The sequence below is a fragment of the Dendrobates tinctorius genome, unplaced genomic scaffold (assembly GCF_039654945.1).
Source record: "Dendrobates tinctorius isolate UK_male_01 unplaced genomic scaffold, ASM3965494v1 ptg000006l, whole genome shotgun sequence".
NCBI classification, from domain to species: Eukaryota; Metazoa; Chordata; class Amphibia; order Anura; family Dendrobatidae; genus Dendrobates; species Dendrobates tinctorius.
The window spans coordinates 3,906,299-3,928,114 of record NW_027361674.1 but is presented as its reverse complement, the minus strand read 5'-3'; the positions used below and the strand labels follow the sequence as shown (position 1 = coordinate 3,928,114).

Sequence of the window (21,816 nt, the reverse complement as noted above, 5' to 3'; positions counted from 1 at the left end):
TATAGTAGCAAAGCTGCAAAGTATAAGGCAGCCCACGTGATGTTTACAGACACTGATACACTAAAGGGACACTCATAATAAACTCCCTTACATTACCTCTAAGGCCTCTTTCACACATCAGCTTTTTGCCATCAGTCACAATCCGTCATTTTGTGAAAAAAAACGGATACAGCAACTGATGCAGCTAGATCCGTTTTTTCTCATAGACTTGTATTAGCGACGGATGGCCACATGTTTCAGCAGTCGTTCGATGGATCCGTCGGAAATTCTTTTTCCGCTGGCCAGATACAATGGACATAGGAACGTTTTTTGTCTACGTCGAAAAGTAGGACAGCTATAATAAAAGTTTTTTTTCCAAAACCACCATGGTTACTTACCGGAACCCATGACAGCACCACCTGAGAGAGGGATCCGCCCCGCCAGGACCCTACTGAGATATAAGGGGCGGCACCTCTCCCCCGCTTCAGTTGGGTTACAGAGCATTGAGAGGACCTCCCGGTTAGTAACATGTTAATCCAACACCACATCACACAAATGCACCCTACTAAACGTGCACACCCATACAGTGAAAAGGGGGGGGGATATACGGGTGCGGTCATGGGTTCCGGAAAGACCAGCTACCGGTAAGTAACCATGGTGGTTTTCCCTTCACCCATGACAGCACCACTTGAGAGACTTTTGGAGACTTCGAGATACCTTAGGGAGGGACCACCACTTGCAGCACCCTTCTACCAAAGGTTTAGTCAGCAGAGGAGGATAGATTTAATCTATAGTGCTTAAAGAAGGTGGAAGGTGAGGCCCAGGTAGCAGCCTTACAAATCTGTTCAACCGATACCTCTGCTTTCTCAGCCCAGGAGGTCGCCACGGCTCTGGTGGAATGAGCCTTGATGCCGTCAGGAATCGGGATAACACTAGCTGAGTAAGCTACACTAATGGCTTCCCTAATCCATCTAGCAATAGTCCCTTTTGAAACCCCATAGCCTTTCCTGGCACCCTGAAAAGCTACGAATAGGGACTGGGACTTCCTCCAGTGGCTGGTGACATATGTATTCTAGCAGGGCTCTCTTAACGTCCAAACTATGGAACCTTTCTTCCCCTGGATTCTTTGGATTATCACAGAAGGATAGGAGGATAATCTCCTGACCCCAATGGAAATCCGACGCTACCTTAGGTAGATAAGCGGGGTCTGTTCTTAGCACCACCCTGTCTTGAAAAACTTGTGTATAGGGTGGATTTACTGAGAGGGCCTGCAGGTTGCTTATTCTACGGGCTGAAGTAAGGGCCACTAAAATGATGGTTTTTAGGGTCAGAAATTTTACAGGGACCTGATGTAATGGTTCATATGGTTCTTTCGTGAGGGCCTCTAATACTAGGTTTAAATCCCATGGAGCTATCCTTGGTATTGGAATAGGTTTAGCCCTATGACATGATTTGATGAATCTGGCTATCCATCTATTTGCTGCCAAGTTGCAGTTATAGAGTGCCCCTAGTGCAGATACCTGAACCTTAAGTGTATTTACCACTAACCCTAGCTGTAAACCTGCTTGCAAAAACTCTAAGATGGCACTAATCGGGGGTTCTTGTTCTAACGGCTTGCCTAGGAACTGTAGGAATTTATACCATGTTCTGCCGTAGATGTTAGTTGTCACCGGTTTCCTACTTTTGAGCAGGGTGGCTACCAACCCCGGGGAGAACCCTTTACCTCTTAAAAGTGACCTTTCAAATTCCACGCCGTCAGATGGAATCCCTTGACTTGCGCGTGGAATATCGGGCCCTGGGCTAGGAGGTCCGGGATCTCAGGCAAAACCCATGGATCGGAGACGGACATTCTCCGCAGTAGAGCAAACCAGGGCCTTTTTGGCCAAAATGGGGCTATCAGAATTACTCTGGCTTGATCGGTCCTGATCTTTTTGACCACTGTTGGGATCAGAGCGACTGGGGGGAACGCATAGGCCAACTTGACGTCCCACTGAATGTGCAGAGAATTCACTGCCCATGGATCTTCTCTTGGGTTTAGGGAGCAAAACCTTTGTGTTTGCCTGTTGTGTCTGTTGGCAAAGAAGTCTATCACTGGTTCCCCCCAAAGCTGCATTATCATTTGAAAAATGGACCAATTTAGGACCCAATCCCCCTGCTTCAGGGTATTGCGACTTAGAAAATCGGCCTCTATGTTTTCTGCCCCTTTTATGTGTAAGGCTGTTAAGGAGTGTAAGTGTTGCTCCGCCTTGCCCAGGATGTCATCTGCTGCTTTCATGAGGGAGTATGATTTTGTCCCCCCTTGGTGGTTGATGTATGCCACCGTCACTTTGTTGTCTGACATGATGCGGACCTTGCAACCCCCGAGTAGGGGAAGGAAGTGGGTTAGGGCTTTGTTCACAGCCCATAATTCTCTGAGATTGGAGGATGCCCTCTTTTCTTGAGGTGTCCAGGACCCCTGGCCTATGTGACCCCTTAGGTGTGCCCCCCACCCCAGGGAGCTTGCGTCCGTTAGGATTACATCTGTCGCCTGTTTATCCCAAGGTATTCCTGCAGCCAAATTTGTACTGTCCAGCCACCAGTTGAGAGTCTCTGGTCTGTAGTGAAAGCTCTAGACCCTCCTTCTAAACGCCCTCCTAGCGATCTTTGTGCTGCTAGTCTCCCACTGGAGTTGACGGGTATGAAATTGAGCCCACCTGGCCGAAGGAATACAGGACGTCAGAGTGCCTAGTAGAGACATCGCTTTCCTCAACGTCATCTGAGGCTGGTCTCGGGCTGACAAGGCCATGTTCCGCACCTTCTCGTTTTTGGCCTCCGGAAGCAGACACACCTGCTATTCTGAATCCAGGATATATCCTAGGAAGGTCTGTTGCTTTAGGAGTTGTAGTTTTGATTTTTTGAAATTTATATCCACCCTAATTCTTGTAAGGTGTCGGTCACCTGGCTTAACTGCGCAGTACATTGGTCCTCGGAGTTGCCCACTATGAGGAAATCGTCCAGATAGGGTATTATGACTGTATCTTGAATGCGAAGGAAAGCTGTTACCTCCGCTATGACCTTGGTGAAAACTCTCGGGGCTATGGATATACCAAACGGAAGAGCTGTGAACTGGAAATGTTTCAGTACGCCTTGGATATAAAGTGCTACCCTCAAATATTTTTGGTAATCTGGATGGATAGGGATATGATAATATGCGTCCATCAGATCGACTACAGCCGTCTTGATGTAGTAGCTTTATGGCCGTCGTCACCGACTCCATCTTGAAGGTCTGATTCCTTATCCACCGATCGAGTCCTCTGAGGTTTATAATTGTCCTGAATGATTGGTCCGGTTTCTTGATCAAAAAAAGTGATGAATAAAACCCCCTTCCCTTCTGTGTGTCTGGGACTTCATAAAGGACCTGTTTGTCTACTAGGTTCAGGATCTCTGCTTCCAAGGCCAATTGTTCTTCGGCCGCTCTTCTGAAGGGGGTAACTACGAACACTGGTTTCGGTTGGTGAACAAAGGGGATTTTCAGGCCTTCTCTTAAGACGCTTAGGATCCAGGTATTGGAGGAGATCTTTTCCCAGGCCTGGGAAAAGAGTGCCAATCTCCCCCCCCCACTGGAATACTGGCGTCATTGTGGTGATTTTTTTGAGGTGGAGGTACCTCCAACAAACAAAGCCTGACTCCTTTTTCCTTTTGTCCTCACATCTCTTCTATCGGCCGGAGGACGCCCCCTATTGAAACTTCCGCCACTCCGAATGGGCTGTCTCCTCTGCTCTGTTGGGAACCTGGGAAAGCCTTTTTTCCTATCGCTTGCTTTTTCCAGGATGTCGTCCGAGTTCTTTCTGAATAAGAATCTCCCATCACAGGGGAGAGAGCACAGCTTAGCCTTAGATTGCAGGTCACCCGGACAGCCTTTAAGCCAAAGTGCTCGCCTAGCAGCATTAAATAAATTTGCTGCTCTGGCCGTTAACCTCATAGAATCCGCCGAGGTGTCCACTAAAAAGGCTGCTGCCCCATGCAAGAGATACATATCTGCCAATATTTTCGCTCTTGGGACCCTTGATGCTAATTTTTCCTCCAACTGCTGCAGCCAGATCATGAGGGAGCGTGCCGTGCAGGTGCCCGCTATCGCCGGCTTTAGTCCTCCTGCTGTTGCCTCCCATGCATGCTTCAGATATGAGTCTGCCTTCTTATTTAGTGGGTCTCTAAGAACCCCTGAATCTTCCAAGGGCAGGGCTGATTTTTTAGAAGACCTGGATACCACTGCGTCTATTTTTGGGACTTTGTCCCATATCTCTGCGTCTTTGTGCTCAAAAGGGTATCACTTTTTAGAGGCGGAGGGAAGAGCTCCTGATTTTTCGGGTTTCCTCCATTCTCTCTCTATAAGCGCCTGAACCTTTTCGTTCACCGGAAAGGTACGCTTTTTCCTCTCCTGGAGACCCCCAAACATAACATCTTCTAGGGTTTTTGTAGTTTTGTCTTCCTGTAGGCCCATTGTTGTCCTAATGGCCTTTAGGAGGGCATCTGTGTCTTCCACCGGAAAACATGGCTTACCCCGTGTCACTGTCTGAGGAGTCTGATGAGGAGGCCTGTTCCGACTGGGACGAGGCCGAAGAGGAATTTGAGGGAGAACTAGGGGGATCCTTTCTACTTTTCCTCCTTTTTTTCCAATAGGGTCTTAATTGAACCCTCCATCTCCGACCTAAGGGCTGATATTAGATTAGCCGCGAAACTAGGCGCTTCCTCCGCCATAGTATGCTGAATACAACTGGCACAGAGGTCTTTCTGCCAGTCTATTGTTAGGGCGGCTTCCATGTTTGCGGCCGGAGGGCTGTGAGGGCGGCAGAGACATGGACCTCTCCTGCTCTGACTCCATCGCTGCACCGTCTGCCCCGCCACAGTGCCTCGTTTAAATATGCCTCCGTCCTGTGAGTGGCCTCCGATCAGCTGTCTTCCCTCCCCCTGCGACCGCCGGCCGACTGCCTTCAGAAAAAGCCGTCCGGCGTCGCACTGGGCGCCATGACACCGTCGCCTGGTGCTGACGTCAGCCGGCGCACCCATAATCCTCTGTGCCGCTGACGTCAGTGGCCAGAAAGCGCCCGCGTCGCTCCCGTCAGATGCCGCGGGGGGAGGGCAGTGCGGTGGGGGCTTCCCGCAGTCACTGGGGATCCCACCAGCGCCCACACGAACCCGGAACCCCGAAGGGCCCGGGGACTGTGCATCCAGCACCCGACGGCCAGCGCTACAGGTAAGACCACCTGTTCTTCCCGCGCCGAGACGGGGCTGGGTTCCCTTTTTTTTTTTTTTTCTTTCTTCGCCCATGACAGGCACCGCCGACAGTGGGGTTCCTTCCAGGACAGGAACCCAAATGAAGCGGGGGAGAGGAGCCGCCCCTTATATCGCAGTAGGTTCCTGTCCTGGCGGGGCGGATCCCTCTCTCAAGTGGTGCTGTCATGGGTGAAGGGAAAAAAGGGCGGATTTCGACTGACGTCGAAAGACTGAAGTGTGAAAGAGGCCATAGAGATAAGATGACACATGGAGAGTGAACGTTCCTGTATATGGGCGAGGTAGCTGGCAATCAAAAAAAAAAAAAAAGCCTGAGTCTGCGCTCATACAAACGGCTATCTAAAGTGTATTTGGGAGGGAGAGTATTTAGTTTCTGATGCCACATCACCAACCAATGGCCTTGTAATGAAAAAAATATGGCCACGCTGGTCTTGTTGGGGCCGTACTGTAGAATCGATGCCCAGCTTACTTTCTAGGAAAGATATGAGAGCTGATGTTAGTGCCTGACATTGCACAGGAATGACACTTTACCTGATTCCACTGGTACATGTTTTCGTACCAATTTGCAGGGATAACTTCTCGAGGTTTCTCCTGTTGGAATAAACTGCGGACGGGAGAAAAGTTACAAAAAGGCAATCAAGTTACACAACGGAAGAGGGATTACTAATTAATAATGACCAACGCCCAGTAGCGTAGCTACCGGGGGGCAGAGGGGGCGGTCGCCCCGGGCCCCACGCTCTGAGGGGGCCCATCCAGATTTACACTTAACTGTATCTGCGGCAGAGAGGGAGAATCAATCATCTCCCTGCTCTGGCCCTATGTTCTCTTCTCGACCGGCCATAGGACCTGTGATGAGGTCACAGGAGGGGGAGGAGTCAAGGTCACATGATCAGGGGTCTCAGTCTCAGTGTATGCAGGACTGTGCTGTGCTGGTTCTCATGGTGCTGGATGAAGGGAAGTTTCTGTGTGGGGTCAGGAGGGGCTTACAGGGTGCACGGAGCGGAGCCGCGCGTGTACGAGGTGCACGGAGCCGCGCGTGTACGAGGTGCACGGAGCCGCGCGTGTACGAGGTGCACGGAGCGGAGCCGCGCGTGTACGAGGTGCACGGAGCGGAGCCGCGCGTGTACGAGGTGCACGGAGCGGAGCCGCGCGTGTACGAGGTGCACGGAGCGGAGCCGCGCGTGTACGAGGTGCACGGAGCGGAGCCGCGCGTGTACGAGGTGCACGGAGCGGAGCCGCGCGTGTACGAGGTGCACGGAGCGGAGCCGCGCGTGTACGAGGTGCACGGAGCGGAGCCGCGCGTGTACGAGGTGCACGGAGCGGAGCCGCGCGTGTACGAGGTGCACGGAGCGGAGCCGCGCGTGTACGAGGTGCACGGAGCGGAGCCGCGCGTGTACGAGGTGCACGGAGCGGAGCCGCGCGTGTACGAGGTGCACGGAGCGGAGCCGCACGTGTACGAGGTGTACGGAGCAGAGCCGCATGCATACAAGGTTTACTGAGTGAAGCCATGTGTGTACTGAGTGGAGCCGTGTGTGCGCGAGGTGTACGGAGCGGAGCAGTGTGTGTACGAGGCATAGAAAGCGGAACCGTGTGTATGAGGTGTGCGGAGCTATGAGTGTACAAGGTTTATGGTGGGGAGCATTCATACCTCCCAACCGTCTCGATTTTGAGAGAATGTCTGCCCCGTTCGGGAGCTTACTTTTCCCGCGGACACAGGAGTACACGACAGAGCCCCGAGGAGCACTTTAAAATTTGCACGTGACGTTCCACCGAAAGTGACGTGCTGGAAGCTGACCGGAAATAAGGTAATTTCGGGAGGAGATTGTGACGGAACCATGGAGGCACCTCAGGGAATGCTTCAGATCCATCACCGTCTCCTCCGACAGCGGGATTGCCTTGGACTCGAGGATGTCGGCCATGTGAGTGGATCATGATATGTCCTGCACTGGGAGGCTCAGGTGGGCACTACAATGGGAGTCGGGCTGCTATAGTATCTTTATAGAATCTTTCTCTCTCTTTGTTTCTTTCTCTCTCTGTTCTTTCTTTCCCTCTGTTATTTCTTTTGCTCTGTTCTCTTTCTTTCTTTCCCGTCTTTCTTTCTCTCTCTAATCTTTTTTTCTCTCTCTCTGTTCTTTATTTCTCGGTTTTCTTTCTCCCTCTAATCTTTCTTTCTCTCTGTTCTTTCTTTCTCTATAATGTAGCCCCCTTCATATGGTATAATACAGCCCCCCCAAAAAAAAATATAATGTAGCCCCTTCAGAATATAATGCAGCCCCCTCAGAGTATCATGCTGCCCCCCTCATGCGGGGTATCATGCTGCCCCCCATCATACGGGGCATCATGCTGCCCCCTCCTCATACGGGGTATAATAATCATGCAACCAGGACTCACTATATAAATTTTTAAAAAAACTATACTATCCTCGCTCCCACGCTGATTTCGGCGGCGGCTCTGCTCTGATCTCAGGAGCTGCGCGGCAATCAGACCGGCACACAGCGGGGACGGGATGAGGTGACATCATCGCGTACCCGCTGTGTGTCAGAGGAAGAGAGTAATGATGGGAGAGGGAGCGTCATGTGACGCTCTCTCTTACATTATTGTGGCGCGCACTGGAGGGCTGCGCTGACGCCGCAATAATGGAAAATATATATATATATATATATACACACACACATTATATATATATATATATATATATATATATATATATATATATATATATATATATATATATATATATATATATATTATTTTTGGCAACAGCGCGGTCATCTGCTGAGGTTCTCTGGTCAGGGGCCCACTCAGAAGTTTTGCCCCCCCCTGAACTAAAACCCTAGCTATGCCTCTGCCAACGCCCCAATCTATTTTTGGCTCTCTGTAATTAATAAAAAGCTGAGCCTCTTCAACAAGCAAAAAGTTAATTGTGATCACGGAGAATATCATTCAACATCAGTACGAACTGTGTCAGTCAATAGTCCATCAGTGGAAGGATAATCCAATAATTAAAATAATTAGTGACCTGTCCCAAAGCAAAGTGGCTGCAGGCCTATTTAATTAGGACATGTTGTACTCATTAGATATGAATGACGTATTTTAACCCAATCAACCAAAATAGTCACCGATTAAGGAAAGGTAAGAAACAAGAACAGCGGCTCCCACTGTCTATAGGCTTACTTTAGCAGATGGTCTCGGGCAACTTCCTGAAGCCGCGCTGTCCTGTCGCTCCTACCGGTGGTGCCATCAAAACTCTGACCAACTATCTTGTTAACAGTGGATCTTATCTGATTTATCTGTAAAAAGACAAGAACAGATGTGCATCAATGTGCATTTCCAGACAAGATCAAAGGAGGTGACACACGAGATAGTTGACTAATACAAATGGTCAGCTGACAGCTATACCCTCCTCTCTCCCCCCATACACCCGAGTGTTCAGCTTGGCCGTGTGTTCATGTGTTTTCAGCAGGAGGCAAAACCCTCTTCTGCTGTCAGAAGTGAAGTTGGTCATCTCACTCACAGTCACACCAATTGGGAGATCCAAAAGAGTCTTTTGCAGCCTGAGTGCTCTCCCGACAAGTGCAGGAAATGACTCCCTACAAGTGCAGGAAGTCAACTGCTACACAGGTTCTCAAGTGCATCATAACAACAGACAGTACACACCTGCAAACGTGTCCTGGGTTTTGAGAGCAGAAACATTGGTGGTTGTCTTCTTCCTGGAAAATCTAACTATAGGTGTCACTATAGAAGCAGAAAATCCATTTTCCACCAGCCTACCTTCACTAAGTCATCCACTTTGAAGCAGACGTCAAAAGCCAATTCAATGTCATGTTCAGGCCAAACTGCAAGGTTACGGTATTGCCATCCCAGACCGCAAAGGACGCCTGTATATTCTCTTCTGTTCTTATGGACTCTAATAAGATTTCAGAGAGAATAAATTATAAAAGAAAATGATAAAATATGCTCCTAAAAAGAGTCAAAGAGAGCCTCTTCCATTGCAGGAGCAAGCACATGAATGTGTCTATTGTTTAAATCAGGCTTTTGTGTTATATTTATTAAAAATTTGGCAATTCTTTTTCCACCATATTACGATCATGAAAACTAAAACTGAGAAAACTTACAATTTTCACATTGGCCACTGGAGCTTTATAGCACAACTTCTCGATGTTTCAGGAAACACATGTACATTAGCAGCACTGAACTGACTGACACTATGTTCTGTATTGAAGCATCTGATGAGCATGTGCTAAGCTCATTATGAAGGAAGAGGAGGGGCTGTGACATGGCCTATGGCGATTGGTGGATCCTGTGTTATCAAATGTGTATAGGAGTTACGAGTCATTGTCATCCTGTCTCTGATGACAGTCTGCTGAAAACTATTCTTGAAAGCACAATAAGTACAAGTTTAAAATTGCAATATTACGAATACTGTTTTTCAATTACAGACTAATACATAAAGGAAAAAAAAATACATGTAATACAAAAAGTCTGATTTAATTAATGGGTCATGTTCTCATGGCGCATTTCCTTTAAATAAGAGTAAAATATGCAGGGGGTGATAATTGTAAATCACTTTATCGAGTAAGTTGTCAAATCTACTAGGTCAGACTCTGTTTATCTTAAATAGCTTATCTTATATCAAATGAAAACCTATTTACAAGTCTTAAAAATGCCAAAATTTTGCTCCAGACTACTTTATTGGATCCAGCGGTCATCCAGCTTTCCGAACATGGTATTTGGGGGTTAGATCACCTTTGGTAATATCAACACAATAGATTTGGCAGAAGCGAATATATATAAATATTTCTCATGGCGGAGTCTTACAAATTCATCAACGCTCAATGGTACAATAGGCACAATCCAGTATTGATAAAAAAAACAAACGTAAAATCAGAGCATACCTGAGCTCTATCACAGGGGCAAACAGCATGCTGATAAGTGCTGGCAAACCCGGGATGGAAGGAAGCAAAGATGTCTCTCTTAACATGAGCATAGACCCTGGGAACAAAGGTAGGAAATGACCATATAATCATGCAACAATGCTAAACTTACTGCAGAGGAATATTCTGATGAATGGAAATGAAGTGTCTGCAGTGAGTACATATCCCACCACATCATTATGAAGGACGATCATCGAATGATGGAAAACTAAAATCCAGAGATCGGGAAAATGCTGTGTTTACCATCATTTGTAGTATGATCACTCTATAGAAAATCACAAATGACGTAACTACAGAGTAAGTTACATTTTAATTTTTTGGCTGTGTGCTTTAGGTTAAAGCCAAACGCAACGATATGAAGTCTAAAGGTGCCTTTACACATAGCGATATTGCTAAAGCGTCACCGATTTTGTGACGCAGCAGTGATATCACTAGCGATATCGCTATGTGTGATACTTACCTCCGACCGGCTCCCCCGCTGTCTGTCGCTGATTGCGCGAGATCGTGCAGCTCCATTTCTCGTCGGGGGCTTCCTGGTGGCGCCGACGAGCGACGCGTACGGGAGGACGTCAGGATCGCCGCATCTGAAAGGTAAGTAACGACCGCTGCTGCGTCGCTACATCGGTGTGAGATCTGCCTGTGTAGTAGCTCACTAGCGACCATTTAGCGATGCACCAGCGATCCTGACCGGGTCGTATCGTTGTCGGGATCGCTGGTGCATCGCTAAATGTAAAGGGGCCTTTAGTCAGTCTTCACAAATATTGTTAAGGATTCCTTCTGTTGGATCCATGTTTACAGCGAAAGGGATTGCGAGGGCAACAATTATCTAGTGTTTATGGACAGATTTAAAAACCATTCACTAAGAAAAAGAAAAAACAAACATGTACCGGAAGAGTTTACAGACAGTGACGCAGAGACAAATATCCTCTGGTGAGTCACTTCTGGAGAGTCGTTCACAACAACAGAGTTGATGCTTTCTTTGTCAATCCATACCGATCTAAGTAAAAAATAAAGATGATTGTAATGGACTAGCCTACTCCATTTGTAATTACCTATGATAGAAATACACAATGCTTGCAACGCTTTTTTAGCTGCAATTACCTGAACTTGGACACACTCATCATACTATGAAAGCCGACCTCATAGGGATGGAAAGGGCCATGAAGAATAACCTGCAACAGAAATACGGAGTACGTAGCGAACACTGGAAATCAACTTTAGCAATTTTTATTAAGAAGAAACCTGTAGACAAGAACATTCTTTTTAAAGAATGAGCAACAAAATTCACCCAATCCTATAAAAAGTAGAAAAAACACATCTCTAATGTTGACTCTTGGGTATGGTTGTGTGCCGCACTTGCTGGAAGGTTATGCTCCGGCACTCTCCCCATCTAGGTCATTGATGATTGACAGATCTCTCTTTACACAAATAGGGAGATGAGCATAATTGAATCCATGTCGTTCCTCTGGTTCTAGTATGCTGCCTATAGGTCGGCAGATAATTATTGTGTAATATTCCAGGACAGGGTGCTATTGTGAAGATTTATTGGAGATGGATCAATAGTAAAAAAAATAAATAAAAATAAAATACCTGCAGTGTTACACCAGATGGAGCAAATTAGTGTCAATGATAAAGCCACACGCCACTAAGGTGCAGAATAGTCCTTGTGTCGCTTGCTTACCTTGCTGTTTGGTTGTCCAAACTGATCATTCTGATAGCTTTCCAGCAGGCCGTCAATCAGGGCTTTATCTCCCTTTCTGCTGAAGCCATGTGGTGCGCTCTCATCTTTAATAACACTGGAGAATAGATCACTCAGCATTTCATTGCTTTGCTGCAAAAGAACAAGGAAAAAATTACGTTAACGAAACACGGGTATTACATACCTGGTAATGTGTTTTTTCATGACACATGACGGCACCACGAGAGAGGGGATCCGCCCCACGAGGACAGGAAACCTTCAAGATAAAAGGGGCGGCTCCTCTCTCCGCATCAGTTGTTTTACAGAGCACGAGAGGAACTCCGCAGGTTAGTGGACACATAAATAATACATATTTTATACTGCTAAATTTCCAACCCCAAGGGAGTGTATAATACTAACAAAACACCCAACTAATGACGTGATCAAATAGGGCGGGAATATAAGGGTGCCGTCATGTGTCATGAAAAAACACATTACCAGGTATGTAATACCCGTGTTTTTCCATTCTACATGACGGCACCACGAGAGAGTTACAGAGATTTGTATTCTCTTTAGGGGGGGATCACTGCCTGTAACACTCTTCTCCCAAATGTGAGATCAGAGGCAGCAGATAGGTCTAATCTGTAATGTCTGAAAACAGTAGATGGAGTGGACCAAGTGGCCGCCTTACAGATTTGGTCGATGGAGGCGTCCGCTCTCTCCGCCCAGGACGTTGCCATGGCCCTCGTGGAGTGGGTTTTTAGGCCCTCTGGAACAGCCCTGCCTGCACTACTATATGCTAGTATGATGGCCTCTCTCACCCATCTAGCTATAGTTTGCTTAGAGGCTTTAAGGCCTTTCCTTGCCCCCTGATATGAGACAAATAAGGCCCTCTGTTTCCTCCATGGTTTTTGTCACCTCTAAATACTGTAGGATACATCTCCTAACGTCTAAGCAATGTAATCTCTCTTCCTTTTTGTTACCGGGGTTAGGACAAAAGGATGGCAAGATTATTTCCTGAGCTCTGTGGAATTTCGACACTACCTTAGGGAGGTATGCTGGATCTAATCTTAACACGACTCTATCGTCCATAACCTGAGTGTATGGCGGGTCTGCTGATAGTGCGTGTAAGTCCCCAACCCTACGTGCCGATGTGAGTGCCACTAACAAGGCTGTTTTTAAAGTTAACACTTTATCTGATGTTGCGTTTATTGGTTCAAATGGGCTTTCCGTTAGAGATGATAGGACTAAATTTAGATCCCAGGGAGGAGGTTTAGGAGATGGGACAGAGTCAGCTCTAGTACAGGCCCGGATAAATCTGGCGACCCATCTATCGTTTGCCAGGTCATAGTTGAATAATGCTGCCAGGGCTGAGACGTGTACTTTCAGGGTGCTGACCGCTAAACCCAAGTCTAAACCCCTTTGTAGAAACTCTAGCACTGCCCTCACAGGTACTTCCCCCTCCTGTATTGGGCCTGAGGTGGACAAAAATTTTCTCCATATTCTCCCGTATATTTTTGTAGTCACTGGCTTTCTGCTACTGATTAGGGTGGAAATCAACCTTGCTGAGAAACCTTTCTTCTCTAACAGTGACCTTTCAAATTCCAGGCTGTCAAATGCAGCCTGGAATTCGGAGGGCGATTGAAGGGACCCTGTGTTAGGAGGTCGTGGTCCTCTGGGAGCACCCATGGGTCTGTCACTGACATCACTCTTAGCCAATAGAACCACGGCCTTTTTGGCCAAAAGGGAGCTATCATAATTACTCTGGCTTGGTCCTCCCTGATCTTCTTCAGGACTAATGGAATGAGGCATATCGGAGGGAAGGCGTACAGGAGACCTGATGTCCATTTTATCCTGAATGCGTCTACCGCCAGTGGCATGTCTGCTGGCCTTAGGGAGCAGAATTTTTGAACTTTTCTGTTGGTTTTTGAGGCGAAGAGATCTATTATGTGTTTTCCCCACCTCTGCATAATTTGTTGAAAAATGGACTCTTTTAGGCACCATTCGCCTTGCTTTAAGCGGTTTCTGCTCAGAAAGTCCGCCTTCAGGTTGTCCACGCCTCGGATATGCAGGGCCGATAATGAGAGAAACTGATGTTCCGCCAGAGTCAGGATTCTTCTTGCTATTTCCATTAATGCCCGAGAACGGGTGCCCCCCTGATGGTTCACGTATGCAACTGCTGTACGATTGTCCGATAGGACTTTCACATGATGTCCTCTCAGGTGTGTCAGCAATCCTTCCAGCACTCTTTCGATGGCTAGTAGCTCCCACTCGTTTGAGGATAGATCTTTTTCCTCCTGAGCCCAAGGATCTTGGAGCCATAGGGTGTCTAGATGGGCTCCCCAGCCCCAGGGACTGGCATCTGTCGTGACTACTCTGGAGGCTGTATATGTCCAGAGTACTCCCCTCGGAGAAGACTATCTGTAACCACCATCTTAGTGACTGGAGTACAGGATCCGGGATGGTGAGCTTCTGTTCTAACTGCCCTTGAAGCGTCAGATCGCTTTGTAACACACACCACTGAAGTTCCCTTGTGTGAAATTGAGCCCATTTTACCGCTGGTATGCAGGAGGTTAGGGACCCCAACACTGACATGGCTTTCCTCAGAGTCATTGTTGGCTTTCCTAATGTTGTCCTGATTAGATTTTTGATTTTCTCTTCTTTCTCCTTTGGGAGGCGACATTCCTGTATTACCGAGTCTATTGTTAGGCCCAAAAAATTCTGGACCATTGTTGGCTCCAACCTGGATTTTTTCAGGTTCAGTTGCCAACCCAGAGTCTGAAGAGTCTATCACTATCTTGACTCGTTCCCGACAGTGAGAGAAATCTTTCCCCACTATCAAGAAGTCGTCCAGATATGGTATTACTAGAGCATCTTTTTCTCTGAGATGTGCCGTGACCTCCGCAATTAATTTCGTGAAGACCCGGGGGGCTGTTGCTACCCCAAAGGGCAGAGCCTTGTACTGAAATTGATGCCACTGAGATTTTATCTGGACTGCCACCCTGAGATATTTGTGGTCTTGCTGCCGGATCGGGACATGATAGTAAGCATCCTTGAGATCTAGGACCGACATGTAACACCGAGGGAAGAGGAGTTTCACTGTAGATCTTATCGTCTCCATCTTGAATGATGGGACTACTAGATACTTGTTGAGGCCTTTCAGATTTATAATCGTCCTCCAGGAATCGTCTGGTTTCTTTATCAGAAATAGGGGGGAGTAAAAGCCTTCCTTCTTTTCTTTTTCTGGAACTTCTTCTAGAACGAGTTTTTGTATAAGTGATAATACCTCCTCTTCCAAGCTCTTTTGCCTTTCTTGAGATGATTGTACCGGAGTTTGAATGAATTTTTGTGGTGGCCAGTGGTGGAATTTTAACTCCAGACCTGACCCTACTATCTGTCGGATCCAGGTGCTGGATGAGATCCTTTCCCAGGCTGGGAGGAAGTGAGAGAGCCTTCCCCCCACCTGAGAAGGACCGTCACTGGGCGGGTTTTTTGGCTTCCCTTGGGGCTTACTGAAATAGAAGCCTCTCCCTCCTCTGTATCGTCTGTCAGAATTGTTTCTGTCACGATCTTTAAATTGTTGTCTTCTGAATTTTCGGCCCCTCTGAAAGGAGCGCCGAAAGGCTTGAAATGGTTGTTTCGGAAAATTCTTTTTTGTATCACTCGCTTTTTCCAACACTTCATCCAATGCCGGACCGAATAAGAAATTTCCTTCACATGGTAGAGAGCAAAGTTTCATTTTTGCTTGAGTGTCCCCTGGCCAGCATTTGAGCCATACCGCACGCCGTCCTACATTGGTTAAGGCTGCTGACTTTGACGCTAGCCTGGCCGAATCTGCTGACGCCTCTGCGAGAAAGTCTGCCGCCGCTTTAATAGCCAGTAATGCTTCCAGAATCGTCTCTCTGGGAACTCCTTGTTCTAATTGATCCTCTAAGTTGTCTGTCCATATCTTCAGGGACCTAGCCACACAAGTGGCTGCGATGGCGGGTCTTAGTGCCCCAGCCGAGGTTTCCCAGGCTGCCTTAAGGCAATTGTCCGCCTTCCGGTCCAGCGGTTCTTTTAGAAACCCCAGGTCCTCAAAGGGTAGGGAAGATTTTCTGGCGACCTTTGATATCGCTACATTAATTTTGGGGGCCCTATCCCAGGATGAGGATGCCTCTTCCTCAAAGGGCTATCTCCTCTTCAGGGAATTCGTTATCTGGGACTTCCTTTCTGGTTTTTCCCATTCGCGTTTTATGAGTGCTTTCAGTTGCTCATTAACAGGGAAGGTCTTACGTTTTTTTCTTTTGCAGTCCACTGAACATGAGTTCTTGGGCTGTCTTTTTTGCTCGCTCTTCTACTAGCCCCATGGTAGATCTAACTGCTTTAATGAGTTCATCTGTAGTTTCTACTGGGAACGTATCTTCCCCGTCCGAGCTACTTCCTGAATACTGCATCTTATTTGAGTCGTCTTCTGACCCTGTAGAGTCTTGTTGAGAGACCCCTGAGGGGCTTGATCTCCTAGTTTTCCTCTCTGTATCTACAGATTGTAATGCTCTTACTGACATGGAAACTTCTGTCTGAATTATGGACCTCAGACTATCCGAAAATGAGGGTGTCTCCTCCGATATGGTCTTGTTAATGCACTCCTGGCATAACTTTTTGTTCCAGGCTGCTTCTACGGGACTTTTACATAAAGCACATTCTCTATTTTTAGACTTTCCTCTACATTTCTTAGGGACCTCCTATACTCCACCCCGCCAATGTATGTAAGAGGAGGAGGAGAGGGAAGAGAGGAGAAAAGAGAAAGAGAACAGACATTAGATTACTGGACTTTCTCGAAGTTCACTCACCACTCGGGCGCTCCACAGAACGGGTACCGGATCTGGAGGCTGACTGGTCCTTTCACTGTCTCCCAACGAGACTATGGACCCCTCTTTCCTGCGGTGACGATCCGCCCGTGCGCTGCCCGAGTGGCTCACACTACTGCTGCGGCGTGTCTTTGCTTTCTCCTCTGAGCACGACCGCCTCTCCTTTGCTTCCTGGCGTGGTTGCACATGCTCTGGCGAAGGGCTCTCCATTATGCTGCCTATGGCTGCGAGTAGTCACCTCCAACTCAAAATTGGTGCTGTGACGCCTGCTCGCCTTTTCTGGCGATCTTAAATAGCACCTTTTTTCTTTTTTTTTTTTCCGGACCACCTGGTCCCGCACCTGCCCCGCTAGTGTCTGTGTGGACGTGCGTGCCCCATGCCTCTGCGTGCCCCCCCGGGACCGTGCACACCTTCTGCCTCTCGCAGGCCCCGCGGCGCGTCGCTCTACTTCCGGGTCGCACGCAACCACTTCCGGTTCATCGGCCGTCATGCGCGCTCCCAACGCGCGCGCCTCCCGGTGCGGCCATACGAACCTGGGCCGGGTGAGCGCCTGGGCCCTACTTGCTTCGGGGCCCCCAGACACCCCTTACCTGCCCGATGGCCTGGCCACCACTGACTGCAGGTATCCTTTTCGCTGCGGGGTCCGGTGTCTGGTCTTCAACAGGGAGGGTACACTGTCTGTGGCCTCCGAGGAGCATTTTTCTCTGCCCGGGCACCGATGTGTCTCCTGGGCTGCATGGCCACTGTATGTCGACAGGGAGGGAACACTGCAAGTGGCCTCCCTGGACCTTCTTTGTGTGCTGTCATCTTGGAGGGTCCACCGCCAAGGTATCCCGCTTCGCCTGGGCATCTGCCCTACCGGCTGTGGCCATGCCTTCGCTCAGGGGGGACATAGGCATATATGGCCCCCGAGGCGACTACCGGTACCCGGCGTCGGGTGTAGCAAATCCATGCCTGCCATTAATCACCCGACCCGGGTCCAGGCATCCTCTTCTTTCTTCAAAATCTTCAAGAGGCTTTCATCTTGAGGGTTCCCCGTCGAGGACAGGAAACCAACTGATGCGGAGAGAGGAGCCGCCCCTTTTATCTTGAAGGTTTCCTGTCCTCGTGGGGCGGATCCCCTCTCTCGTGGTGCCGTCATGTAGAATGGAAAAAATCTGTACCTATAACAATATAACGCAGAACAGCAATCTGTATGCACACGTCCATGGCAAAAGCTGCTCGCTAATGCCATTTCTTGAAGGGGTTATGCCATGATTTAGCATTAAATCGATTGTCCACTACTAGAACAACTCCTGTTCATTCCACATTCTTAGCCCCGATAAAACAAAAGTTTATACTCACCTCCTGTGCCGACACCGTTCCTGCGGTGTTGGCGCTCATGGTCCCGGGGCTTCAGTGCGGTTGTCATGTCATGAGGTGCCCAATCAGCACTGGCGTCACTGTCGCCCCTTCTGTCAAATTGAATAGGAGGAAGTCCGGGCAGCAGCTGATCCCCAACTTCCTCTTCATGTTCAATTTGTCCAAAGGCGGGAACAGTGACGTCAGCGCTGATTGGGCACCGGACACCACATGTCATAATCGCGGGAGAACGAGTGCCAACATCACAGTAACGGCATTTGGCACGAGAGGCAAGTACAAACTTTTTTATTTTCATTGGGGCCAAGCAGTGGTGAGATAAGAAGAGGCTGCTCACACTACTGTCCACCCTATCTGATCTAATACTGGGGATACCAGAAGTGCTGAGGTAAGAAGAGGCTGCTCACACTGCTGTCCTCCCTATGTAATTGATCCAATACTGAATTTATCAGGAGTGCTGAGTTTAAGAAGAGGATGCTCTTGTAAAGCATGCTTATAAAGAATGCTGTAGATAAGCCCCTGATGTTGATGCCGGCAGCTCATAGTCCAAAAAAAGGGTGACAGATTACCTTTAAAGGTGAAGTCCAGGCTTATGCAACTAAGCTTTACGCTTTATTAGTATCAGAAGAGTGGGGGGCTGACATTTGTAACTGTGAGGAGACTGCAGGCACGTAGGATGCAGCAACGGACTGTACACAAACTAAGGGCGATAGGGGTTAATTTTACAACAGAAAACTCCACGCAGGGAGAAAATGGAGGAATATTATTCTCTAATACACCGAATGACTATTGGGGATAATTTAAGGCACAAGAATAAATATGGCAGACAGTACAATTAAATACTACTTATCCCTCAGGTGTCAGTCACGGTTAAACTCCTGACCGTGACTGGAGCCGCTTAGGATGTGTCACAGTGGAGGTCTGACACAGTCCTGAGGAAGTTGGTATAATATATCTTGACGATGGCGGTGTCCTCTCGTCGTCCTGACGATGGCAGCGACTCCTCGGGATCCTGATGCAGGTCTTGGGTCCAGAAGATGAAGCGGGAAAAACATCTTTTCCCTCAGCGGTGAGTGTCCCAACACTATGGAGACTTGCAGCACTGTCCAAACACAGTTTACAACGGGCAGCCCAGTTTGCTGTGTCGACTCAACACATGCCTAAGTCCAGTTCACAGACCTGGCCTCTCACGGTCAGTGCTGTCGGTGGGGGCGGCTGTGGCAGAGTTGTCAGCTGTGTCAGAGGTATGTCAGCCGGTAGTCTCCTGTCAAAGAGCTCTGCCGTCCCAGGCTCTGCTCTAATCTGCCCAGTCACCTCTGCTGATTTTACCTCACAGGTCTCTCGTGTTTGAATCCTCGTGCACAAACGTTCTCTCAGCTTTGCCACGCCCCCTTCGCTCGAGTACAGGGAGTGGTCTCGCGCTTTAAGCTTTTCCCCCTGCGACTTAGGTGACAGTTCCGACGGTTCCGGACCCATCATGGAGGAGACATGCCTAACTAGTTCCTTCCCCTTACATAACCTCAATCAGCAATGTAGTGATCAGAAACAGCAAAGCACTGTACACCATGTAGTGGCTGTTCTCAGGTACTGCAGCTCAGCTCTTATTGAAGAGAATAGGAGATGTGCAGCTTAAGGAAATGGACACTATACACTGTACGGATCTGAGCCGCTCTTCTCCATTCCCTGGTTAAATCCAGTAGAGGGTGCCAGCTGGTCAGTGAGGATGACTAGTGTCGGACACCATTGATCTGTTATTGATGATCTATCCTGGGAGTAGCTCATCGAAATAATAAGCCTGAAATATTCCGCTATTATTGTGTTCTAGGCTTTTTGCTACCATGAAATAACATTTCTGGGAATAAAAGTAACTTACTTTTGATTCATAAGACTCTTCCGCAGGTTCTGCAAAACCATCAGATATAAGAATGTCTCTTATGCTGATTTCCTCGAGAGTCTCGAAAGATCGATAGACATCAACATGCAGGATGCCATGTACGATGGAGAAGATTTTCACCACCAGCGTGCATCCACTGACCAAGGAGTTAAACTTTACATTAGCCGCACGACTCCACTGTTCTCCACAGATTAGTGACCTCGCTGATGGCCTCATTTTGCAGATTTTGAACTCCATTGCCTAAATCACAAATAAATGACATTGTTTTATACTATTTCTAACATGGTCAGCACATAAAATATTAAAGAACGGCGGCAGAGAGGAACAGCCAAAGAGACAGAGACTGAGACAGAGATAAACAGAATTTCAAACTCAAAGAGCAAGTCCCGTTACTTTGGAGATATCTCGGCATCGTGTGAATGTGGGTTATAAAATCTCAACACCGGTACCAAATGCGCAGCAGGTTTTTTTTTTTTGTTTTTTTTTTTACACACTGGCCAAATCCATTGTTGATTCGTAACTTTAGAAAATACCCTAAATTCCTCATACACTGAAATAGATAACTGAACATTTGGCTGGCAGCTATTCCTCGTGATGCCCACATACACATGCACCCCTTGGGTCCAGCTGAGCATCCCAGAAATGCAAAAGGATAGAGGGAAATAAGCCTATGGCAATAAAACATCCTTTGTACATTAGATAGTTGGTCTTGCTGAGATCGGATAATTTGGCCAGATTCGTGCATTTGCTTGGAGAACATATCGAAAAAGAGAAATCTGGAGAATTTAAAAGCAGAAATGAAAAATCACAGACATTTCATATAAGCAAGAACACATCCAATGTCTGTCGGAAGAGCATATGTTCCCCTGAGGGATATCCAAAAGCATTTGCAAAATGCTTTAACCATTCAAGAGAAATGATCTCCGCATGACATGGAATAAAGACAGAAATAGTTCACTAGCAAATAATGGAAAAAAAGAAGAAAGAGGAGAAAATTAAAAAAAAAAAAAAAAAAAACAAGAACACCTCCTTACATGAAAAGGCAGATCCAGAAGCTGGCTGGGAATTTCTCGCAAAAGATTCAGATCAACTTTTGACTGGTTACCATAATCCACAAAAAAGACCTAAGAAAGAGCAAAAGTTGCCTTATAAATAATGTTTAGTCATAGTTAACCCCTTTTTCACAAGGGTCCAGACATGGATCCATTTTGCATAAGTGGCCATTTAAATGTGGATCTTTATTGCATATTCTCAGTAGAATAGTGATATTTTCATTTTATTTGGGGTGAATGGGACCCCAATTGGGATGGTTATTCATAATTGCTTTGTACAAAAAACAAAATTGGCCACCTTAAATTACAAAATAAGAAGCCCCCTGTGCAGTTCTCCGCCAAATTTACACACACATGGAAGTCCTAGTTAAAGGGGAAATCGGGAGCTTATTGAGAGAAGAAACTAAGGATTTTTTTTACTCACCATAAAATCTGTTTCTTGGAGCCTTCATTGGGGGACACAGGCAACCGTGTGTGTATGCTGCTGTCGCTAAGAGGCTGACACTAGGCAAAAAAATTAAGCTCCTCCTCAGCCGTATACACCCAAACGGCACAAAGCTAGTCAGTTAGTGAAAAAAGCAGTAGAAGCCACAAGAAATATATACTGTCCCAACATAGGCAAGAAAAAAACAAAAAACATTAAGCGTGGGTGCTGTGTTCCCCCCCCCCCAATGAAGGCTCCAAGAAAGATTTCACGGTGAGTACCAAAAATCCTTCTTTCTTTATTGCTTCATTGGAGGACATAGGTAACCATGGGACGTCCTAAAGCAGTCCCAAGGTCGGGCAACTGGCGACCGCC

General features: G+C 47.5%; 1 protein-coding gene across 2 annotated transcripts in view; it reads right to left on the bottom strand.

The window, feature by feature from the left end:
* The window catches only part of TDRD9 (tudor domain containing 9), a 320,208-nt gene that overhangs the window by 27,733 nt on the left and 270,659 nt on the right, over nt 1-21,816 (bottom strand). For both annotated transcript variants that reach the window (XM_073570199.1, XM_073570208.1), the window contains exons 27-35: nt 21,000-21,089; nt 19,945-20,205; nt 11,866-12,015; nt 11,286-11,356; nt 11,072-11,181; nt 10,146-10,242; nt 9,022-9,157; nt 8,425-8,540; nt 5,782-5,854 (exon numbers count right to left, since the gene is read on the bottom strand). In XM_073570199.1, the coding sequence (XP_073426300.1) occupies nt 5,782-5,854; nt 8,425-8,540; nt 9,022-9,157; nt 10,146-10,242; nt 11,072-11,181; nt 11,286-11,356; nt 11,866-12,015; nt 19,945-20,205; nt 21,000-21,089 (1,104 nt within the window). The remainder of the gene's footprint in view (nt 1-5,781; nt 5,855-8,424; nt 8,541-9,021; nt 9,158-10,145; nt 10,243-11,071; nt 11,182-11,285; nt 11,357-11,865; nt 12,016-19,944; nt 20,206-20,999; nt 21,090-21,816) is intronic.